The sequence below is a fragment of the Lathamus discolor genome, chromosome 5, assembly GCF_037157495.1.
Source record: "Lathamus discolor isolate bLatDis1 chromosome 5, bLatDis1.hap1, whole genome shotgun sequence".
In the NCBI taxonomy this organism is placed as follows: domain Eukaryota; kingdom Metazoa; phylum Chordata; class Aves; order Psittaciformes; family Psittacidae; genus Lathamus; species Lathamus discolor.
This window is the reverse complement of record NC_088888.1, coordinates 118578641-118598709: the sequence shown is the minus strand read 5'-3', so window position 1 is coordinate 118598709 and position 20069 is coordinate 118578641. Positions and strand designations below refer to the sequence as shown.

Sequence of the window (20069 nt, the reverse complement as noted above, 5' to 3'; positions counted from 1 at the left end):
ACTGGCTAGTCAGTCACAGCCTGACTCCACTTTCTTACTATTGATGCTGTTTGCTCCTAGCTACTTGCAGGTGACAGTGGTTACATGTTTAACCACATATGTCATACTGAGTGCATAAAATATCAGCAACTGAAATGAGAGCTCCACAAGAGAAGAGTTTTATTATGGAAGAAGAGTTTTGCAATGCAGGAGTCTAATATGCGCTTCCTTGTTCCATTACAAATAAGATATAACAATATCAGTTTTATTAAGAAACGCTTTAAACAAAATTATTGTGGTAATTCCTCTGGGCTCAGGTGCATTATCACATCAGCACAGCTTGACAAGCTGTGATGTCAATTGAATAGCCATAGATAACCATAAGTATGCTCTTAGCTCATGGAAAATGTAAGGTAAAATAGCTGAGCTTAATCCTTGATGAAATATTTACTTTATCTCAATGCTGTGTGCACACAGCTGTTGTGACTCATGTGAAATACGAATTGGCCATGTATTTAACTCATCCTCATATAATGTTTTTCATGGTAAATGACAAGGAACTGCTGGAACAAGTCCAGAGGAGGGCCACGAGGATGATCAGGGGACTGGAGCACCTCCTGTATGAAGACAGGCTGAGGAAGTTGGGGCTGTTCAGCCTGGAGAAGAGAAGGCTGCGTGGAGACCTCATAGCAGCCTTCCAGTACCTGAAGGGGGCCTATAGGGATGCTGGGGAGGGACTCTTCATCAGGGACTGTAGTGACAGGACAAGGGGTAACGGGTTCAAACTTAAACAGGGGAAGTTTAGATTGGATATAAGGAGGAAATTCTTTCCTGTTAGGGTGGTGAGGCACTGGAATGGGTTGCCCAGGGAAGTTGTGAGTGCTCCATCCCTGGCAGTGTTCAAGGCCAGGTTGGATGAAACCTTGTGTGGGATGGTTTAGTGTGAGGTGTCCCTGCCCCTGGCAGGGGGGTTGGAACTAGATGATCTTGAGGTCCTTTCCAACCCTAACTATTCTATGATTCTATGATTCTATAATAGAGGTCACTATTGTTTCTGAATTACATTTTGTTACTTTGAATTGACAGGCTGCCTCTTACTAGACAGTAACTGTAAAAGCCATCATGTTTTGCAGAAATAAGGGAGTTACCTCTCTTCCAAAGAGTAATCTGATAAGCCTTCTGAATAGAAGTTGGTTTGAGAAGATTGCAACTGAAAAACTTAGATTTTTTTTCAATACGTTCATGGAAATTTTAGAATATTTTCAAGACACATTATTTTGTCCACATATGGTTTTATATTTCTAGAAGTTAGTCACAGTGGGGCCACCAGTTCCAAGAAGCAGATTATCTGTGTGTCTCTCCTTTCCCCTCATCCTCCCTCCCCCTTTTCTTTTAAGTTCCCTTAGAAGTGTTGGAGAGGTCACCGAAAAGATGATTAAAAGCATTTGTGAAGTCAGAACTGTAATAGAAGGCTGGGATCATGGCTGTTTGGATACTTCTTCAGATCTGAAGAAAGTCATGGAAAAGGTGCCCTATTTTAGACAGGATTTGTTGTATATAGGTTAGTTGTTGCAATGTGTTTCACAAGACTTCCAGAAGCAGAGTCAGATGCAGTGTAGGTGAGTTTTTAATGCTGCCCTTCCCTTTTTATAGCTCTGTCTTGCAAGACCAGAGTACTGTGGTTTCCATTTAATCACCTTTGAAATAATTGTCCAATTACACAATAATATGTTGCCAATATTTAATAAGTTTCACATGTTTCAAAATAGACAAGGGAGTGGTGTTGAAGACACCTGCAATTGAGGGCACTGGTGGAGAGGAGAGAAAATGGAAAACACTTGTAGTGGTCAGTAACAACTGCAGGAGGTAAAAATCCTCGTATTGAGGTTTAGGTTGCATCAGCTGATACAGTGTGAGGTCTAAATGTCTCTTCTAATTTGCATTGTATTAGAGAAAATTATTTGCCTTGAGGTCTGAGGTCTAAGTTCTAAGCTTTGATGAGATGCACTGTATTAATCACAAGTTTCTGTTCTGTATTTCCAGAAGAATGGTGTATCAAATGGAACTCTCTACAAAAAAACCTTTATTGAGCACTTTGAACAGGCACCAATGTATGTTGCTGTTCTTACTTTCCTGGGTTTTGGAGTGGGAACAATATTTGGCTACCTGCGAGATTTTATGAGAGCCTGGGGACTAGAAAAACGTCACATTGCTGCAGAAAGAGAACAACAAAAAGTATGTATGGAAAAGACATTATGTATCCAAAGCTGAGTTTTCCTCTCCTTGCAAGTTATGTACAATAATCTACTGAATTAACAAGGCAAACAACTTTCATTTTACAGAAGATCACTGCATAGCAATGAGAGGAATGACACACACTGCAACATAAACACCTGTATATGTCCCTATATGAATGTAAAATCCTAATTTTCCACAGAGAGATGTTCAAAGAGAGTAGAACACCCTCAACAAAATAGAATCTCAGTGTATTAGGTCAATCCACAGAAAAAGAAAACTCAGAAATACCTCATTGTTAAATATATCATCTCTCCTAGCTGCTGAAACCCCAGCTTTTCTTTGTCCCATGTGGCTGTCCTTGTCCTTCGCAGCAATAGGCAGTGCTAACATCTGTAATTGCTGACTTCTGTTTTGTTGAGCTGTTGATCACAGAGCACTCAGCAGTCACTGTCCCAGCTACAGAGTGCATGCAGCCTGAATTCTTGCAAGTCCTGACTTAGAGATTTTTTTCATCCCACATAGTTCTAAGTGAAACTTACACCTCAGCAGGCTCAGTTGTTGTTTTAACTTTTAGATCTTTTATTGCTCCTCCTTATCTGTGCAGGTTGAGCCATCTTTTACAGTAACACTTGCCATAATGGAGGAAATATGCAAATAGTTTTACTGTTCCTCTTGCAAATAAAATTCCCGGAACTATTTCTTGTTTCGGTTCTCCGAAGATGCATGTGCAACTTGATGGAATACATTGTGCAGTCTTTTTGTCAGCATTCTCATAGAATATCCTTTTAACTTCATGATTTGTCCATTTGTTGAGCTATTTTGATTCCAGACATGCCAGTTAAATCTTTTTGCCATCCACCATGGATTTCATGTTGATTTAATTCTCCAGTCTTCCACTTATGTAACTACATACCATGTTATTTTGTCAGTTTATTGTATCCAGTGTCTGATATGCCTATATTGCCATTCCATATAAATATTTGTTTAGATTCCATACATTTCTTTTAATTTAATTTCTAAGTAAAATCCATGGATAGAAATTAATTGTCAATCGAATCAGTTGTCTTAACTGGCTGTATGAATGTGCAGTCTAGGCCAATAATGCCCGGATCAATTACATTGGACTAGCTTTAACCTGATATATCCAGCATTTCATGAAATATAATGAGTTGTTTATCTTAGTCTTGCAATCTGCTCCACACATAGCAAAGGAAGCATTTGGTTTCTCCCAGTGAGAGAATCATGAGTTCTTCCGTTTCCAGCTTTCCAAATGCTGAACTGAAGAATTAGGCCAACCTGTTGACCATTAAAACAGGAAACAAAACCAACAACAAAAGAACCAAAAAAACCATCTCCTGAAAAAAAAAAAATACACTGTGTTTCAAGGAATTGAAGTAAGATATTTGCTGGTAGCTGTTGTTTGTGACATAGGAACATGTAGCTGTTACAGAGCTCTCTTCACTAATGAATCTGTTTTTCCTTTTTAATGGGAATGACTTGGGTACAGCAGCAGACGTTTTCCCAGCAACATAACCCTGTGCATGTTTTCAAACCAGGATTTTGTGCCACTTTATCAAGATTTTGAGAACTTTTACACCAGAAACCTCTATATGAGAATACGGGATAACTGGAATCGTCCAATTTGCAGTGTCCCAGGGCCACAGTTTGACCTCATGGAACGCGTTACAGATGATTACAACTGGACATTTAGGTGAGTCAGCTTCTACTACAGCTCTCAGCCTCTGAAGAATTCTCATGATACATCTGGAAAGCACAGAATGTTGCATCCAAGCCCCTCATACCTAAATCCTCAACTAATACACATTAACATATTTTTTCCTGAAATCACTACTGTGCTGACAGTCTGTCCTCTTTCTTCTGAATGTTGTTTGGAAACGCAGTATGGAAGGGACTGAAATCTATTTCAAACGGGTTTTATTTGGCTGTATTGGCACAAGTAAGACTGCTTATGCTTCATCAATAACAACAGGGCTTTAGTCAGAATATTACAACAGAATATGTTTTATCATAGAATCACAGAATGGGTTGGAAAGGACCTTAAAATCACCTAATTCCAACACCCTTGCCACAGACAGGGACACCTTCCACTAGACCAGGTTGCTCCAAGCCCTGTCCAACCTGGCCTTGAACACTGCCAGGGATAGGGCAGCCACAGCTTCCTTGGGAAGCCTGTTCCAGTGCATCACTACTGCCACAGTAAAGTATTTCTTCCTCATAACGAACCTAAATCTCCCCTGTTTCAGTTTGAACCCATCACCTATCCTATCACTTCATTGTAATGTAAATCATAATTTTTTGCAATGCATATATGTTGCTTCTTACTTCCATAGTGAGTCTTTGGAAACGACTTTTAAGCAGTTTACAGCTTGAAGTTTACAGTGTATCCCAACTGTTGCTGAACTAAACAGATATGGAAATTCACCACATAGACAATGTGTAGGTTGAGTGTATTTCAGCTTACTGAGACTGTATCACAGTGTTTGCCACAACATTTTCTTCATGTTTAATTTCTGTGAATGTGTGAACACTGATGACTCTGTAGAAGCCATTGACAATATACTTGAAAAAATAGTGTCTATAAGTTATCCCTTAAATAAAGTTTTAGATTTGATTGTTTATTCAGGTCCATAAAAGTCCCCTTTCACCCAGTACCAATAAATCGCCATCTACAGCTTAGAATCTAGAAAACATTCTGAGCAAGGAGCAATGTTTAGTCAGGAATAAAGAAATGCTGGGAAAATCTTTTGGGATGATAAAGTAGGAATATTACAAATTCCCAAATAGGAATTTGACAGTGAACAGAATTCAGTGGGAAAATTTGTGGGGTTTTTTTTTCTTTTTTTGGGGGGAATTGGAGGGAAAGTTGCACTGTTCTTTAAAATGTGCTTTGATTATAGGTTTACAGGAAGGATTATCAAGAATGTAATCAATATGGGTTCTTATAACTACCTCGGCTTTGCAGAAACGGATGTTAATGCTTTGAAAACTGTGACCATAGAGTTACAAAAATATGGGACAGGAGTCTGCAGTACCAGACAGGAAATGGGTGAGTAAACAGCTAGATGGCCACCACAGCTTCTGTAACTGTGTTTTTTCTTACAGATATCTTGAAGGAATTGGATACTTAGAGAATTTTAGTCGCATAAACAATTACTTGTTTCACTATTAAAAGGGATGCTGTGTTTTATTCATTATCACACAAGGAGCTTTTAGAAAGGAAACATGTTACTAATTCTTAGAAAAGCAAAACCAAATGTATCACATAGAGGCCTGGGATTTTTAATGATGGAAGTAAGAGGCTTATTTTCTAAAACAAGTAAAATAAACATTGGGACTTTGAGAATTGTTCCAGGGTAAATTTAATTTCATCACATTTATATCAGTTACCACAAACGGAGTGTTCTGATTAGTAAAATGTCCTTCCACGTCATTTATTTTTTACTTAATTCCATGTTCTAAGACTATAGTGTAATGTTTTAAGGGACATTAATTGGCACATCATATAAACTTCTACTGTGCTTCTAACGCATAAATTCGGGAAGGTTTCATCTGACTTTTTTGTTATTATATGTCCTTAATGGTTTGTCTGTTTTTCGGTTTGGAGACTGCATGTAATGTTATCTTCAGTCGTATTTTTCTACAAAGCCTTACACCCTAATGGTGCAACCAGCCTACATTCCAGAGAAAACAATTTTGATCCACAGAAATGCAAGGGGAGGTTCCTGTTCAGGCTTTATCTTTCATGGGAGCTATCAGCCAGAAATAGAAAAGGTAGGCTTCCCAGCATGGACAAGTATTTTAGACTACTTTATCCCCTAATCCAGCAACCCGAAAAATTTTCATTTTGTATCTGTCTCTTAAAGCAAACTATTATTCTTCCATAAATCTTATGGAAAACTTTTTTATTGTAATCTAAGTCTCATTTCCAGACAAAAATAATGCAGACCTTGTCATCCGCTTCTTATCTTGTCATCACGGTTTGGTTTGTCAATAATAAATACGCCAGTGACACCACCCAGAGTTTACAGATTGACCCTACTTTCGTTTTGTAGGTGACCCATCTGGTGACTGCAGTGTATTGTTTAACCTGAATTGCATGCTTGAAAGTGGTCACCATTACTAGTCTTCTATGGTAATGAAGGAACATTTCTCTGCATCTTTATCTCTTGGATTCTGTTTTGTCCAAGAACATTTCAGGTTGTTTTCTCTATGTAAAAGAATATGTCTGGTGTTCCTTATTCTTTATCTCTGTGGAATTTTTCATGTGGAAGACTTGCATAACTTTGACTTATTCTCAAAAAAAAAACCAAACCCAAAACCAAAAAAACTTTTGAAAATACTGATTCTGTTTTCAAATATTAAAAATCTTACCAGTTACCTTCATCTAGTTTGTTTTGAGAGCCAATGTATACAGACTTCTAGGACTTTCTCTTCATCGGAACTCCTGTGGAGTACTCAAAGTTATCTTAACAGGTTGGGCAAAGTTTTGGATTTATTCAAATTGCCTTCATAACAAATAGTCCCATGAAATTCATTCAGACTTTTCACAATGCAAGAATGGGCTACAATTAAAGAACCCTGTGTAAGTCATGTCAGTGTCAGTCTTTTAGGAAGTGAATTTTGGAGAGCAGCTTGGACATCAAGAATTACTAAAATAGGAAAGCAGGGTGTGAAGACCTGACTTAGGTGGTGCAAAAAAGCAGTCATTGCACTTTCTCCCAGGCAGCTGACAGAGAGCCTGTGTTTGTGTAGTCAGTGGAGGGAGTTTGCTCCACAGAGCAATTCTGGGCAATGGTTACTTCATTGGCTCTGGCCCTGTTGGAGCCTGTCTACCACCGAAAACTGTATAAACAACCTAAGAAAAACAGTTTCTTGCTAGTAGTAAGGATACTCTATTTTATTTTTGCCTTACCATTTTGGGCTGCTTCAGCCCTGTTTTGGTTCACAGTTGAGCAGATCTGAAAAATTCTGAGTTAAACATATATATACACATACACATGCATGAAAGAGGTAGGGAAGAGTCTGTATGAAAGGTCTTACCTCTATGAATCATCATTTGCCATCTTCACCTTAGAAAAATAGAGCAGAATGGTTCTGATCCTGAGCAAATAACATTTCAAAACTGTTGCTGTTGTGTGGCTGAGCTAAAGTGGTTTGGAGTAAAAAATGCAGTGAGCTGCAAGAGCCAAGGCTCTAAATTGCCTTTGGGGTCCTAATCCAAAAGAGAACTTGAATGTATTTATAATTTCAAGCTAATTGACTTTGAAAGCACTGTTCTGGTTATTTGCATTTAAGTGTCTGGCATGTTTGGGGTTTTACTAAGATCTCTCTCGAAGCAGTAAGAGGTCTCCCTTTTAGAGAAGGATCATTCCACTCCTTTGAGAAGATTTCAGAGTGGAGAACAAAGACATAAGAATAACATGGGTGATGTTTGGAAGAGTACATTATAGTTAAACTGTCCTTTGAGGGCTTCTGCCAAAACTCCTTCTCTTATAACTGTGCTGACTGTGGAGCAGTAAAAAATGTCATATCAGAATGTTGTTGCAGGTAGTTTACTCTCAGAATAAGTTAATATGGCTGTTTTAACATGGTGGTTTATATCTTTACGAAACTGTGTTTTATTTGAGGAAACTTAGTGTAGCTAAACCATGCTAAATGTGAAACAGTTATTCTGCATTCCCAGAAAATTAACTTCAGACTGTGTGTAAACATAGTGCAGGAATTAACTTCAGTGAGAACTGCGAAGCCCTGCTCATGCTTTCTCTGAAATAATGCATATGCCACTGGAACAGACATTCCTGTTCAAGCACAAAAGCATAGGAAACTGATTAAAACAGTGGTCTTCCTGGATTCGTCCTCCATAACAAGATTTAAGGCTTTTCACTCCATTTTAAATTCAACACTCTCTTAGAATTGTAGTTATAATAATAAATCAGTTTCTTTGCATAACAGTGTCATTTAAGACACATTCCTGAGGCTTTTGTGGGGCTTTTAATCTGTAAAAGCAATATTTTGCTTTTTTGAAGACCAAGCTAACTATTATCTCTTTTGAGCATGATCTTGGGGTTATAAGTAGTAGTTCCATGAAAGCATTAGCTTATTGTCCAGTGGTCAGAAAGAAAGTCAAATACTAGAAATTATTAGGAAGTGAATAGAAAGGCAGCCATAGAACCTCAGTATGTTATTGCATAAAGCTGTGGTTTGCTGTCATCTTGGGTACTCTGTGCAGTTCTGGTCAAAACAATTTGGCAGAGCTGGAAAGTGTCAGAGAAGGGTCAACAAGTCCTTTGAACAGCTTTTGGGTGGAGAACTACTGAGCTAGCTGTCTTTAGGTGTCAGAAATGCTGCAATCTGGCTCAAAAAGAGCCTAAAAGAGTAAATTCTAGAAATCATCAAAAGTGCATGTGGCATAGAAGAGTGGTCAGGGCGGCTGTTCCTTGTCTCTTCCACTGGAAGATCTACAGGGCATTGTATGAAGTTGGTAGAAAGTTTCCATCTAAATACAAGAGGCAAGTCTCCATGCTGGAGGCTGGCAGACTCAAGGAACTCATTACAAAGAAGGCTGAAGATACTAAAACTTTATACTTCTTTACATTCTAGGAGACACTGGCCACATACAGAGGAGAGATCACTGATAGTTAACTAGAAATACCAAACCCATTATCCAATTCAGAATGTCTTTACGCTGAAATTGAGTAGAAACCAAACTGCTGTTATATATATGTTTATCCTGCATTCATTCTTCCCTAAATATGGATAGAAGACCACTGTCAGATGAAGGATTATGGGCAAAAGCGACCTTTTCTGTGGCATGGTTCATTTAATACTAGTTGTTTAGCATACTTTGTTATTAATAGTTTAATATTAACTTACATTATTACTTATATACCTATTGCCACTGCTGTACAGTCATTAATACTGGACTTGTGGACTAACAAATCATCGTACAGATTTGGCTTGACTTAGGAACATGCACATACTTACATCTTTATAAATTTGGACAGTATTTACAACAGAGGTAGCATTTAAAGAGCTCATGAAGCAGTAACCTGGCTGTTTTCAGTGGTTCCAAGGACACTAAGATTAAAAAGACATTAAGGGAAGACACTCAAAAAAGATCAAGAGTTGCACATATGCTTGGGGCATGTCTTCTAAGGGTGATAGCTTGGATGAATGTGTGAAAGGGGTTGTCTGCATACAGTAAGCAGAAGGCAAAAGACGCTTGTGTCATGGTCTGCTTAGAGGTGAAAGACTTTTCAGTTGTGTGGTACATGGAATGGAAATAGACCCTAAAGGATATTGGCAGCAAAAAGTTAATTGTAGGTAAGATACTTCAGAAAGTTTTTGAGCAGCTGGACATGTAGCATGAGGATAGGGAAACCGGCACCTACCATATCTGACAGAACCGACCACTGGTGTAATCGAAATTAAACCACCTTTTATCAGCAGAAGCCTCTCCTGCAGGTGTAGAAAAAGTCACTTTTTAATATCCTTGCTTAATTCATTATAAGTGAATAAACCAATGGGGACATGAAAAAGCAGGAAGTTGTGTTTTCCAGGAATAAACGTTGGATCTGAGACAATAGTTTTTAAATGTTGAAGGATTTAAGTAACTGGAAATTGTTCAAGTAAGTGGAGTATTTGGAATGTTACGGTATTTCATGTAAACTGTCCCCTAAAAAAACTCTATACTATGTTTTATTTATGTTTTATTCATTTTAATCTTCCTCTCACAAGTGTTACTTCTTAGCTTAATAAAAATGTGAACAAATAGGAATCTAAATAAATCTGAAATAGCATCTGTTCCCTCTGTATTTTCCACGTGCAAATCAAAGTATTTTAATGGCTAGAGTGGGAGTTGGCTACTGTTGGAGGCAGGATCACAAGCCTTTTGTCTGAGCCAATCCTGCCATTCTTATGCATATAGTCAGCCTTTTCTAAGCAACCTAACATAAAATTAGTAAGGGAGAAACATGCAGATGATTATTTAACACTGCTTCCTGCTTGCTGATTGCAGACGATAACAAAATCAGTAAAGTTACCCTTTTTTTAAGATAAGGCAGATGATTATGCCCTGAATGCTTCTAGGCTTAGCACCAGGGTGGTGATGGGGCTGTCTCATGAACAGCTAGTAGCTGCAGTGCTCTATTTATCTAACTCACCATTACTTCTTATGGAGATGACATATGTGAGTAACAGGAGCAAATATATCATTAGCTCTATTTAAGCAGCCAAACAGGATTCCTGCCTTTTGAAATCCTTCTCCTGTGATTATGCCTTGGACCAAAAGACAAGATGGAGCCTGCACGGAACACTTGCAGGGTGATTCATTCTGGAGGGCATGGTTAAGCCTTTTCACGCTCAGCTTGCACTCAGTTGTAGAGTTTTGTATTCGTTTGAGGATTTTTTCATGTTTGATTATGATCCGATTTCTAAAAACCAGATTTGAAAACCTCTGCCAAGATTTAACCTACAAAAGTAGCTCCATTCCCCTCCCTTCCTTCTTTTAGGTTCTAAGGCATAATGTGAATTTCTAGAAGCATTTCAAGAAGGTAAAAATAGTTATATGGCCATTCACTCTTTTAAACCACTTCAAAACTTTAATTAGGGCCAAGACTCATTTTAAACTAATTGTAAACATAAATAAATGGTCCATTTTCAGTTAGGAGAGAGATAAGGAACTGCAGTTCCCATATTTTGCAGTTTCCATGTAGGAGCTTAAGGAGAAATACAGCCACATAAATAAGAACTAGTGTGTATATATTTCATAATCCTGATTACTTTCTGATAGGGTATGGTATGAATTAAGAAACAATTTATAAGAGGGATTTTCATCCTTTGTCTTCTACATCATTTTCCTTTCGTGCCTACCCTCTCATAAATAACTGATCCAGCTTATGATCAAAGGGTAAAGTTTGTTCCTGGTATTTCGCCATTGCAAAAGTATGCTTTGCAAAGGATGATTAAGTTCTGGACAGTCTGTCTTCTGGCAGGTGGAACTGAAAGCATCAAAAGTAACTAGGAGTTACAGGTGTGACCTGTTGAACACCTGAAGTATCTCCGGTATAGAATACTATCTATGTGCATCTAAATATTTGGACACTTAACACACTGCTACTCAGGCTTTGGCATGAAAAGGCTGGACTTAAACTGTAAATTTTAGCCTTGTGTTTTTATAAAAGAAAAAAGCAAACAAATCTGGAAGATTTAAATTAAACCAGAAGTTTTGTTAAAATAAAACCACTCTTTTCTGAGAATCTGAAAATTACACAGATACATTATTATATCTATGACACCCACAGCATCTTTGTGGACTGAAAGCCCTATCAGCTGGTAGCAGCGTTTAGAAAGCTAGAGCATTCCAATTCTTTGAGATGCTTCCTCAAAGCCCACTTCTTTTAGGGTTCTTTTATGCACATCCAGTGTTAAATAAGGCAACTACATAACATTATTGTGTGCTTCTCTCCCTCTGTCTTGCCTGCATGTATTGTTCTACAAGTTTGGGCTTTGCTCTTGTAGTGGACTCTCTAGGACGGTGATACCACCTCCATCATGCACTCTCGTAGAATGGGGTAAATGAATAATACACTTTCTATGTATTCTGTTTCTTCATCCTTCCAGTAATAACTCATCCAATCTTGCTTTTGTAAAAGTATGTGTTTCAGTAATATTATTCTTTCATCTCTGATGAATGTCTTACCAGAGTGAATTTGTGACCTTAAGTTTCAAATGTAGAAGGGAAGTTTAGGTGGTTTGTTCTCTTCCCCACCATCCTAACCTCTGTCAAACCCTCATTTTCATAGAGTAGTGCTTCTTATTCACGTTGGTGAGTCACATCAGTGATCTACATGAGTCCCAGTTTCTGCTCACATGTGGAAGTGGTTTTTATGGGAATCTGTTCTGCTCTTTTATTTCAATGACTTCTTGCTTATATCCGTTTACTCCTCCAGCTGTTGTTTAACTTGAAACAAGCAGGTATTTTCCTGTCTTCTTTGGGTGTCAGTATTCCAAACAAAAAGTTCTATTACAGGATACTGTTGCCAGTGTTGGCAGTTTAACTAGCACGTGTCATTAGCACATAAGAACCTGAAAGACTGTGTTGAGTAGACTACATAGTGGCATAAACCACCTTGTCCAAGCTGAAAGTGTCAAAGCTAAACAATGAATTGTGTGGATCATGGGAAGTGCATTTTCGAGCTTTATCTGTCGAGCAGACTGACAGGGACTTTCAACCCAAGAGCATGGGTAAGCCTACGAAAGCCTGTAAAAGCAGTGTATTTCATGTTCCTTGTCCTGAGAGTGCAGTGACAAGTTAATGGAGGGAACTGAGTCATCAGATTTTGAAAAGGAGGGGATTTGCTTTGGAAATTGTGGGAATCTGTGGAAGTGGTTAACATTGTGAAAGTCCACTTTTGATAACATCTTCGATTCTACTTTCCATAACATCTATAAGATCTTGAAACACCATAACTGCTGCTGTACTCTATTGCCTTCAACTGTTCAGCAGGGAGGAATAGCTTTCAAAATAAATTATTCCATTTGGAACGACTTTTAAAACAAAGCATTCCATTTGTATACCAAATGTGGGTAGCTTTCTCTTTTCCTTTCTGTCTTAAATCTTTCCCAGTAAGATGGCATACATTGTTGGGTTGTATCCTCATTTCTCAGGTCAAACCAAGCTATAGTCAACATGAAAATTAGAGCAGGTAGACTGTGTAGAATAGTCCTAAGGTCTATGTATAGGACAAGTATAGAAGCTATCTGTGTATTCAGAGCACTAATAAAAATATGCCTAGTGCATAACTTTTCATTATCTGGATCTTGATGCTGATCTGAATTCAGCACAATACACAACATTTAAGGGTCATGATAACCTCACTTGACACTGCTAAGGTTGTATGTAATGCCGCCTAGTGTAATTACTGCCTTTCTCATGTAGCTTGAGATGTAGCAGCTCGTGTAAGTGGATCAAATTTGCATCTGTCTGGTAGTGCTGTTTATGCCTCTTGGGGTGGTTCTGTGACCAGTTGGGAATGCTATTGAAAAAGCCTCATTCAAGCAGGGCGTATCTGACCTTATGTTTCCTGCAGTGGAGCAAACTGATATAATTGGTACAGTTTATACTGTGTCCAAGGATTGATACATACTAGAGAAATCTTCTAATAAGATTACATAGTCACATTATTTATTAAATAAATATCCTTTTTACTTTAAACCTAGGAAAATGCAAGCTGATATGCTATATCAGCTGTACACAATGTGTATTGCTGTCAAGAACCTCCCACTGTCACTACTGATGCGTACTGTACTGCTTCTGCAATACCTCAGCTACCACCTACAATATTGCCATTGTAATTAAAGTAATCCAAAACTGAGGCTCATTTTGCAAATCCTTGTCATTCAGGTTTTGTACATTCCAATTTGTATTCCAGGATTTATAGGTAATAGAAATATACAATAGCATCTACATTTGCTGTTAGGATTAATAAATAAGAAGTCGAAATCAGTCACCTTCAGAGTTTCTCATTCTTCACCATCACAAAATCAATAAAAAATAAGTCAAAAATGTGCTGTTCCTTTCTGGTTCATCTAATAGATGCTTGGATAGGATAATCTGTAATGAGTCAGGCTTTTCTTGTTTGTAAAACCAGAAAACATGATGCAACCCCAAAAAGCAATTTAACTCCACCCCAGTAGTGTCAGATTTACCCCTGAAGAGTCAGGGAAAATTTTCTCATGCCTCAAAATGCCTGCCTCGTAAAGCACACACTGATTGTTTCTCATGTTTTCACAAACACCTTTCTAATTCAAGCTGTGACCATAGTGTAGTTGGCTTCAAGCTTCCATTTCTGATTTCGTCTTCTCTTTGTGCCAATTGCCCCCAGCAGCAAAATAACATCTGCAGGGAACACTGGGGCAGCTGACCATGCTGGAACCCTCATCTGTCAATGAGTGCTGCAACCAGGTTGGAGATTAACTGGGCCCAAAATGCAAAAAATACAGATCTAACCATAGAAATACAGCTTGGGACCTCCTGAGTTTACAAATTCAGACATAGATTCTCATACCTCCAGTGAACAGCTCAACTCTGAAACATTATGTGGGTTTGTATTTTATTGAGCTTGGCTATTAAGCTGTGGCTATGTGCCGAACCAGCACTTATCCTGGTGTATCTCGGGCTTTATAAATGCAAAAAGTAGCCTTCATCAAATAGGTTCATGCAGAATCAACTCACATCTACTGGAGGTTCTGCAGAGCCACATTTTCTGTGTCATGTTAACCAACTTAGAGCCCAAAGCCAGAGACCATCTATCGCATGCGATACAAGGAGTGAAGAGACACTCTAGAAACCCTGCTGGAGTTAGCTGAGGTCTAGCAGAACCCAAGCAGATTCTGTAGAAGATCATGTCACCATTGTTCTTCACTGTCTATGTGATCCAGGCTTTTCTAGAAGCCACATGATCCTTGCTCCTTATCTCCGTGGTTTGCAGTGAGTTACCTTCCTGCACGATATTTTTCACATTCTTTTTCCAAAAGAATAGCATTCTTGCTTTGGATATTTAGTGAGAACAGATAATGGAAACATTACCTCACTGTAACCACCTGAGCTAGTGCTATTGCTGAATCTGCACTTCTGCTGTTATTATTTGATTTTATTTTATGAGCTTTTCTCCATAACAGAGGTAAGATCATCTTCCTGACTCATCATTCTTGTTGACACACTCTAGTCAATCTTCTGCTTTCTCCCATTCATCTGTCCTTCATCCATCACAGTGAACACAGATTTCTTGTTCCCATCAATTTTAATTCACTTTGCTTATATTATTGTGACATCAGTTTGCGCAGCCAGGTGATGTGAGATATTCACTCTCCTAATTTTTTAATTCTGTTCTCTGCTTACAGCCTTCTTTGTAGGGAAGGTGCTCTGTCAGAATCCAAAGGCTACTCTCTTTTCTTCCCCACAGATCATCCTGTAAGAGTTCCTTCTGGTTTGGTACCCGCAGTGCACAGCCAGGCAATCAAAGACTAGAGAGCTGGCGAGTTGAGATGATTCATTACTGTTCAAAATTATTTATTGCCTCAATCTCTTAACACCACTCTTACATTTATTGCCGTCTGCATTTTGTCATCCTCTATTGTGAGCTGGGTGGGAAAGATATTGCTTTTGTTGGAGAGCTGGAGCACCTTATTTGTTTGGAGACTCCAGACACTAATATTAGATAAGTAACATGCAATAAGGAAGGCTCTCTAGTATTGCCTCATTATTTACGTTTGACTGTTGAAAGGCACTGCAACAGGTAACCCAGTGGCTGTGGCTGCCTCATTCCTGGAAGTATTCAAGGCCAGGTCGGATGGGGCTTTGAGAAACTTGGTCTAGTCCTGCCCATGGCAGGGGGTTTGGAACTAGATAATCTTTAATCTTTGGTCCCTTCCAATTCAAACCATTCTGTGATTCTATGATTTTGTACATATACCTTGGCACCTAAGAAGCAATGGTAGAGTTTTATTGTCATCAGGTTTGGATTTCACGTTCAGAGAGAACTCAAGAATGCCCAAGATGTTTGTCCCTCATTCCCTCTTAAAAGGAAGGTATTTTTGTCCTCATTGCAGGGGAGAAAAAAAGGCAAAAAATTACTCAGTATAAAGAAAACTTTTTCCCAAGGTAACTGTTTTGCTACCTTCACAGCAACAGTATTTGGTAGCATTAGTTATAGCTGGTTTGCATCCTTGTTTTTTCTTCTATTATACCACATGTGAGCCCCAAGTTACAAATGGAAAACCTTCATTGGAACTTAATGTCATATAGCTTGATGGCACATTTTAAGCTGGTTCTTTTGTATGTTTTATGTCCTTAGAATTAATAACTTTCACAGCTTAATGAGCTTTATGATTCCCTGTCCTTATTTCTGCAGGCACCCTAGACAAACATGTAGAACTAGAGAAACTTGTGGCCAAGTTCCTTGGTGTGGAAGACGCTATGGTGTTTGGGATGGGCTTTGCAACTAACTCAATGAATATTCCAGCCCTTGTTGGAAAGGTGAGTACTTCTTTAAGGAACGCATAGAACAATAGTTTATTAATTGTTGTAACAACTGTTGCAGTATTCCAGGCATGCATTAAGTGGAAAGGCTTGATCGAGGAACAAAGCTTGGTATCAGGAGTGCATGAGTCATAAGGCTGATAACCTTGTGAACATTAGTATGCTCCTTTATAATTTTTTCTAGTTCTGGGTGTTGCTATCAGACATACCTAATATCTATTTAAGGATGAGTGATATGGTTGTTTATCTTCTCTTAGTGAAGTTGCTTCTCCCTAAAAAGTGAGCAAATGTTGCATCCCATGTCTCAGGTGTTGTGGGATGAAGCATTTGAGCTACTTGCAGAGATACTGCACAGCTAGCTGTGGTGAAAGATGAAGATGCTCTTTACAACACTTTCAGAAAACAGAAAACACAGTATTTAGCATTCCTGGTGAACATGTCTCTAGCCAGCCTTGCAAAGAGTGTTGGCAGCAAATGCAAGTCTTAAGTTGAATTCTAGAACTACAGAATGGTTTGGTTTGGCTTGGAAGGGGCCTTAAAGCTCTTCCAGTTCCACCCCTCTGCTATGGACAGGGACACCTCTCACTAGACCAGGTTGCTCAAAGCCCTGTCCAACCTGGCCTTGAACACTGCCAGGGATGGGGCAACCACAGCTTCTCTGGGTACCCTGTGCCAGCGCCTCACCACCTCACAGGGAAGAATTCTTCCTAATACCTAGTCTAAATTTCTCCCCTGTCAGTTGAAAGCCATTCCCCCTTGTTCTGTTACTACGTGTCCTTGCAAAAAGTCCCTATCCAGATTTCTTGTAGACCTCCTTAAGGTACTGGAAGACTGTTATAAGGTCTCTCCAGAGCCTTCTCCAGGCTCTCTCAGCCTGTCTTCACAGGAGAGGTGCTCTCCTATGTTGTGACCGTATGACAAAATTTGGGTTCTTAATTGATGTTGAAGGGACTTCATCTCCAGTTTGGGGTATCTAACACAAAGGCATGAAAATCCATTGCTGTGTCAATCACAGCTCCTGACTTAACAAGAAGATTCACTGCTGTCAGCCAGGAAAGCAAATAAGCTCCTCTTCAGTTCACACAAACGTGAAACAGTATGAAGTGTGTCATGCAAGTGAGAAACAATTTCTCTGTCTTGGTCGAGACAGAATGAACTCACTCTGTGTGCTTCAGAAGCACTGACATAGAGGTGAAGTCACTTCTTCACTTACTATTGAAGATGAATCCAGCTTTTGCAAGAGATTTCTAAAGTACATGTAGACAAGGGTTGAGTAGGGAGAATTGTTTCAGCTGCTCAGAACATGAATTTAGATCTGCAATGGTGCTGGAGAAGTTGTCCAGCAATTTCAAAGGGAACAGATACAGAGAATTAATAAAGGCAAATGTATAATACTGCAGACATACATCACAGCATAAGATACTTGTCTCTCGCTTAGCTATAAACCAATTTTGACTCACTTAATTGGCCTCATATGGAGAACTCAGGCCTCTGTTAGAGGTGGGATAGTTAGATATATCTGGCACAAATAAAGGTATGACTATATGTATTATATAGAATATAACTATAGCAATTTAGTATGTATTTATATTATATAGTATTATGATATATATTTTTTATGTATATGTAATTGCCTGTGTTGGGGAGACCTATTCCTAAATGTTTATCCGTAATTAATGCTTGCAGCTGCATTTTTTTGTCAAGATGTGTATACCCTTGTGATAGTTCTGAATACCAGCCTTTAAGCAGATTTGTATATCTCTCACCTAGGAATAATCTGTGTTTCCAACACAGGTATTTACTTAATATCATATTGACCTTTGAGTAATGAAACCACACCACAGGATGTGCAATAGAAAGCAGAGCTAAATTAGGGTTCCATCTTGGATTTCAACTGTGAATCCTGTCTTCTATTAATATAATATACAAATCTATTTATTCTGTATTTCTATTTTCATTTCTAAATACAAAATGAGTTTTCAAGTGGGTTAATTAATGAAAAACACGCTACAGGTGAGCTGTATATGCATTTAACAGAGGAAGACTTCCTGGTGCCTAGGCTCCACTCATGTCTTCATAGAGGTGGGATTTATGAGACATCTGTCTGTCCTGATCTCATCCCTGCAGCCCAAAGTGCTGATGTCAGTTCAGTCTCAGTATTACTCCTCCTTCAATTACTGTCATGCAGTCTTTATATATGGGGTGGTGACTACATTTTTCTTGCAACACAAAAAAGACTGTACATAGGTGGTAAAGGAAGCAGCATCCCTTGGTTTTACTATAAACCAATCAAACTCTACTAGGGTTATTCACTACTTTCCAGTTACAGGGAGTATTTGTCCCCTTTGCACCAGCTGAGAATCTCATCCCACATTTTCTGCCTGCCTTTGCAGTGAATCCTGGCAACTTCAGAAAAGTGTCAGAAAATCTTGTTAATGTTTTATACTTACAACTTAATTGGTGCAAAGCTATATTGCAGACATGGGTGTACGCTGCGCACGCCTGTCAACAGCCTCCTAGTTCATGCAGATGCTTATTGTACTCCTTCTCCACAGGGCTGCCTCATTTTAAGTGATGAGTTGAACCACACTTCTCTCGTTCTTGGTGCGAGGCTTTCAGGTGCTACTATTAGAATCTTCAAGCACAATAGTGAGTATTGAAGTTGGGAATATTTAGAGACAGAGCTGTTCACACCTCAAAGTCAGAATGCTTCCTTTGAATGCTTGCTTTGCTGTCAGTTCCCAGATAATACTTCTGTCCAGGCAGAAGGATTAACTGTTCAATACTATGAGTGATTTCTAATGGGAAAAAAATAATAGCATAATACTATAATTGTTATTGTGCATGATTTAAGTCATCAGGTTGGACCTGAATTTCAAAATCCAGAGTCTTAATCTTGTTGCTGGCTTTTTGACATGCTGAATGTCAGTGTGCTGTCATAAAGGCTTTACTGTTATTGTCACTATAGTCAAAATAGTATAAATATACTTACAAAAAGGTAGTCCGTATTTCCTGACTCTGTTTCTACCGGATTCAGTGCAACCTTACATTAATTACATTATTGCATTAATGTGGCAATACATTAATGTGGAATTATGTTAATGTGGCGTTACTTTGAAATGGGTACCTCGAGTTACCAGGGGGCTATTCCAAAGGTGCAGATAGTTATATCAAGAGCATCATCCCAAATATTCTTTTGAGTACAGTTTTAGTATAGAAATCACACAGTAAATTTGCAATCATGTAATTACCTTCTAAAATACTCATGCTTTTCAACTTTTATTTAGTAAATGCTGTAAATTGCTGTAAATTACTGTAAATTACTGTCAGAGACATTGTGACAGGCTTTGATGACAAGAGCTCGTTCATTTCCTTTATTCCGCCATTGCAATTCCCCTTTCCATCTACATTGTGCCACCAGGCAGTGATTGCAGCAGAGGTTAAGAAGCTAGAGAAGTGGTAAGGAATGAGAAAAGAGGTCTGATCACCTTTGTTAATAGCTAATACACTCCCTTCTCTTTATTAAGTGTTGCGTTCAGCCCCAAGGTGAGGAAAAATGAATTACGCATATGCTATAGAAGGCCTAAGGATCTGCTGGAACGAAAAGCACACTATAATTACAACATAAGGTTTTATAATTAATATCTATTCATAATTTGGGCAAGAAGCAATTTCTGAAGATCATTCTAGAATTAATGTCATCTGAACCTGAGTGTTTTTGCAGAAGTAATTATTTATAGATTAGCCTGTAGCATACCCCAACATGTTGTACTTCCACAAATCTGAATAT

At 38.6% G+C, this 20069-nt stretch overlaps 1 protein-coding gene across 2 annotated transcripts in view; it reads left to right on the top strand.

Moving 5' to 3' along the window:
• Positions 1-20069, top strand: part of SPTLC3 (serine palmitoyltransferase long chain base subunit 3) — a 93766-nt gene that overhangs the window by 36382 nt on the left and 37315 nt on the right. The window contains exons 2-6 of one of the 2 annotated variants that reach the window (XM_065679267.1): positions 2026-2214; positions 3774-3928; positions 5136-5284; positions 16152-16276; positions 18835-18928. In XM_065679267.1, coding sequence (XP_065535339.1) covers positions 2026-2214; positions 3774-3928; positions 5136-5284; positions 16152-16276; positions 18835-18928 — 712 coding nt within the window. Of the gene's footprint in view, positions 1-2022; positions 2215-3773; positions 3929-5135; positions 5285-16151; positions 16277-18834; positions 18929-20069 lie in introns of both variants that reach the window. The other variant, XM_065679264.1, reaches the window with a different exon arrangement.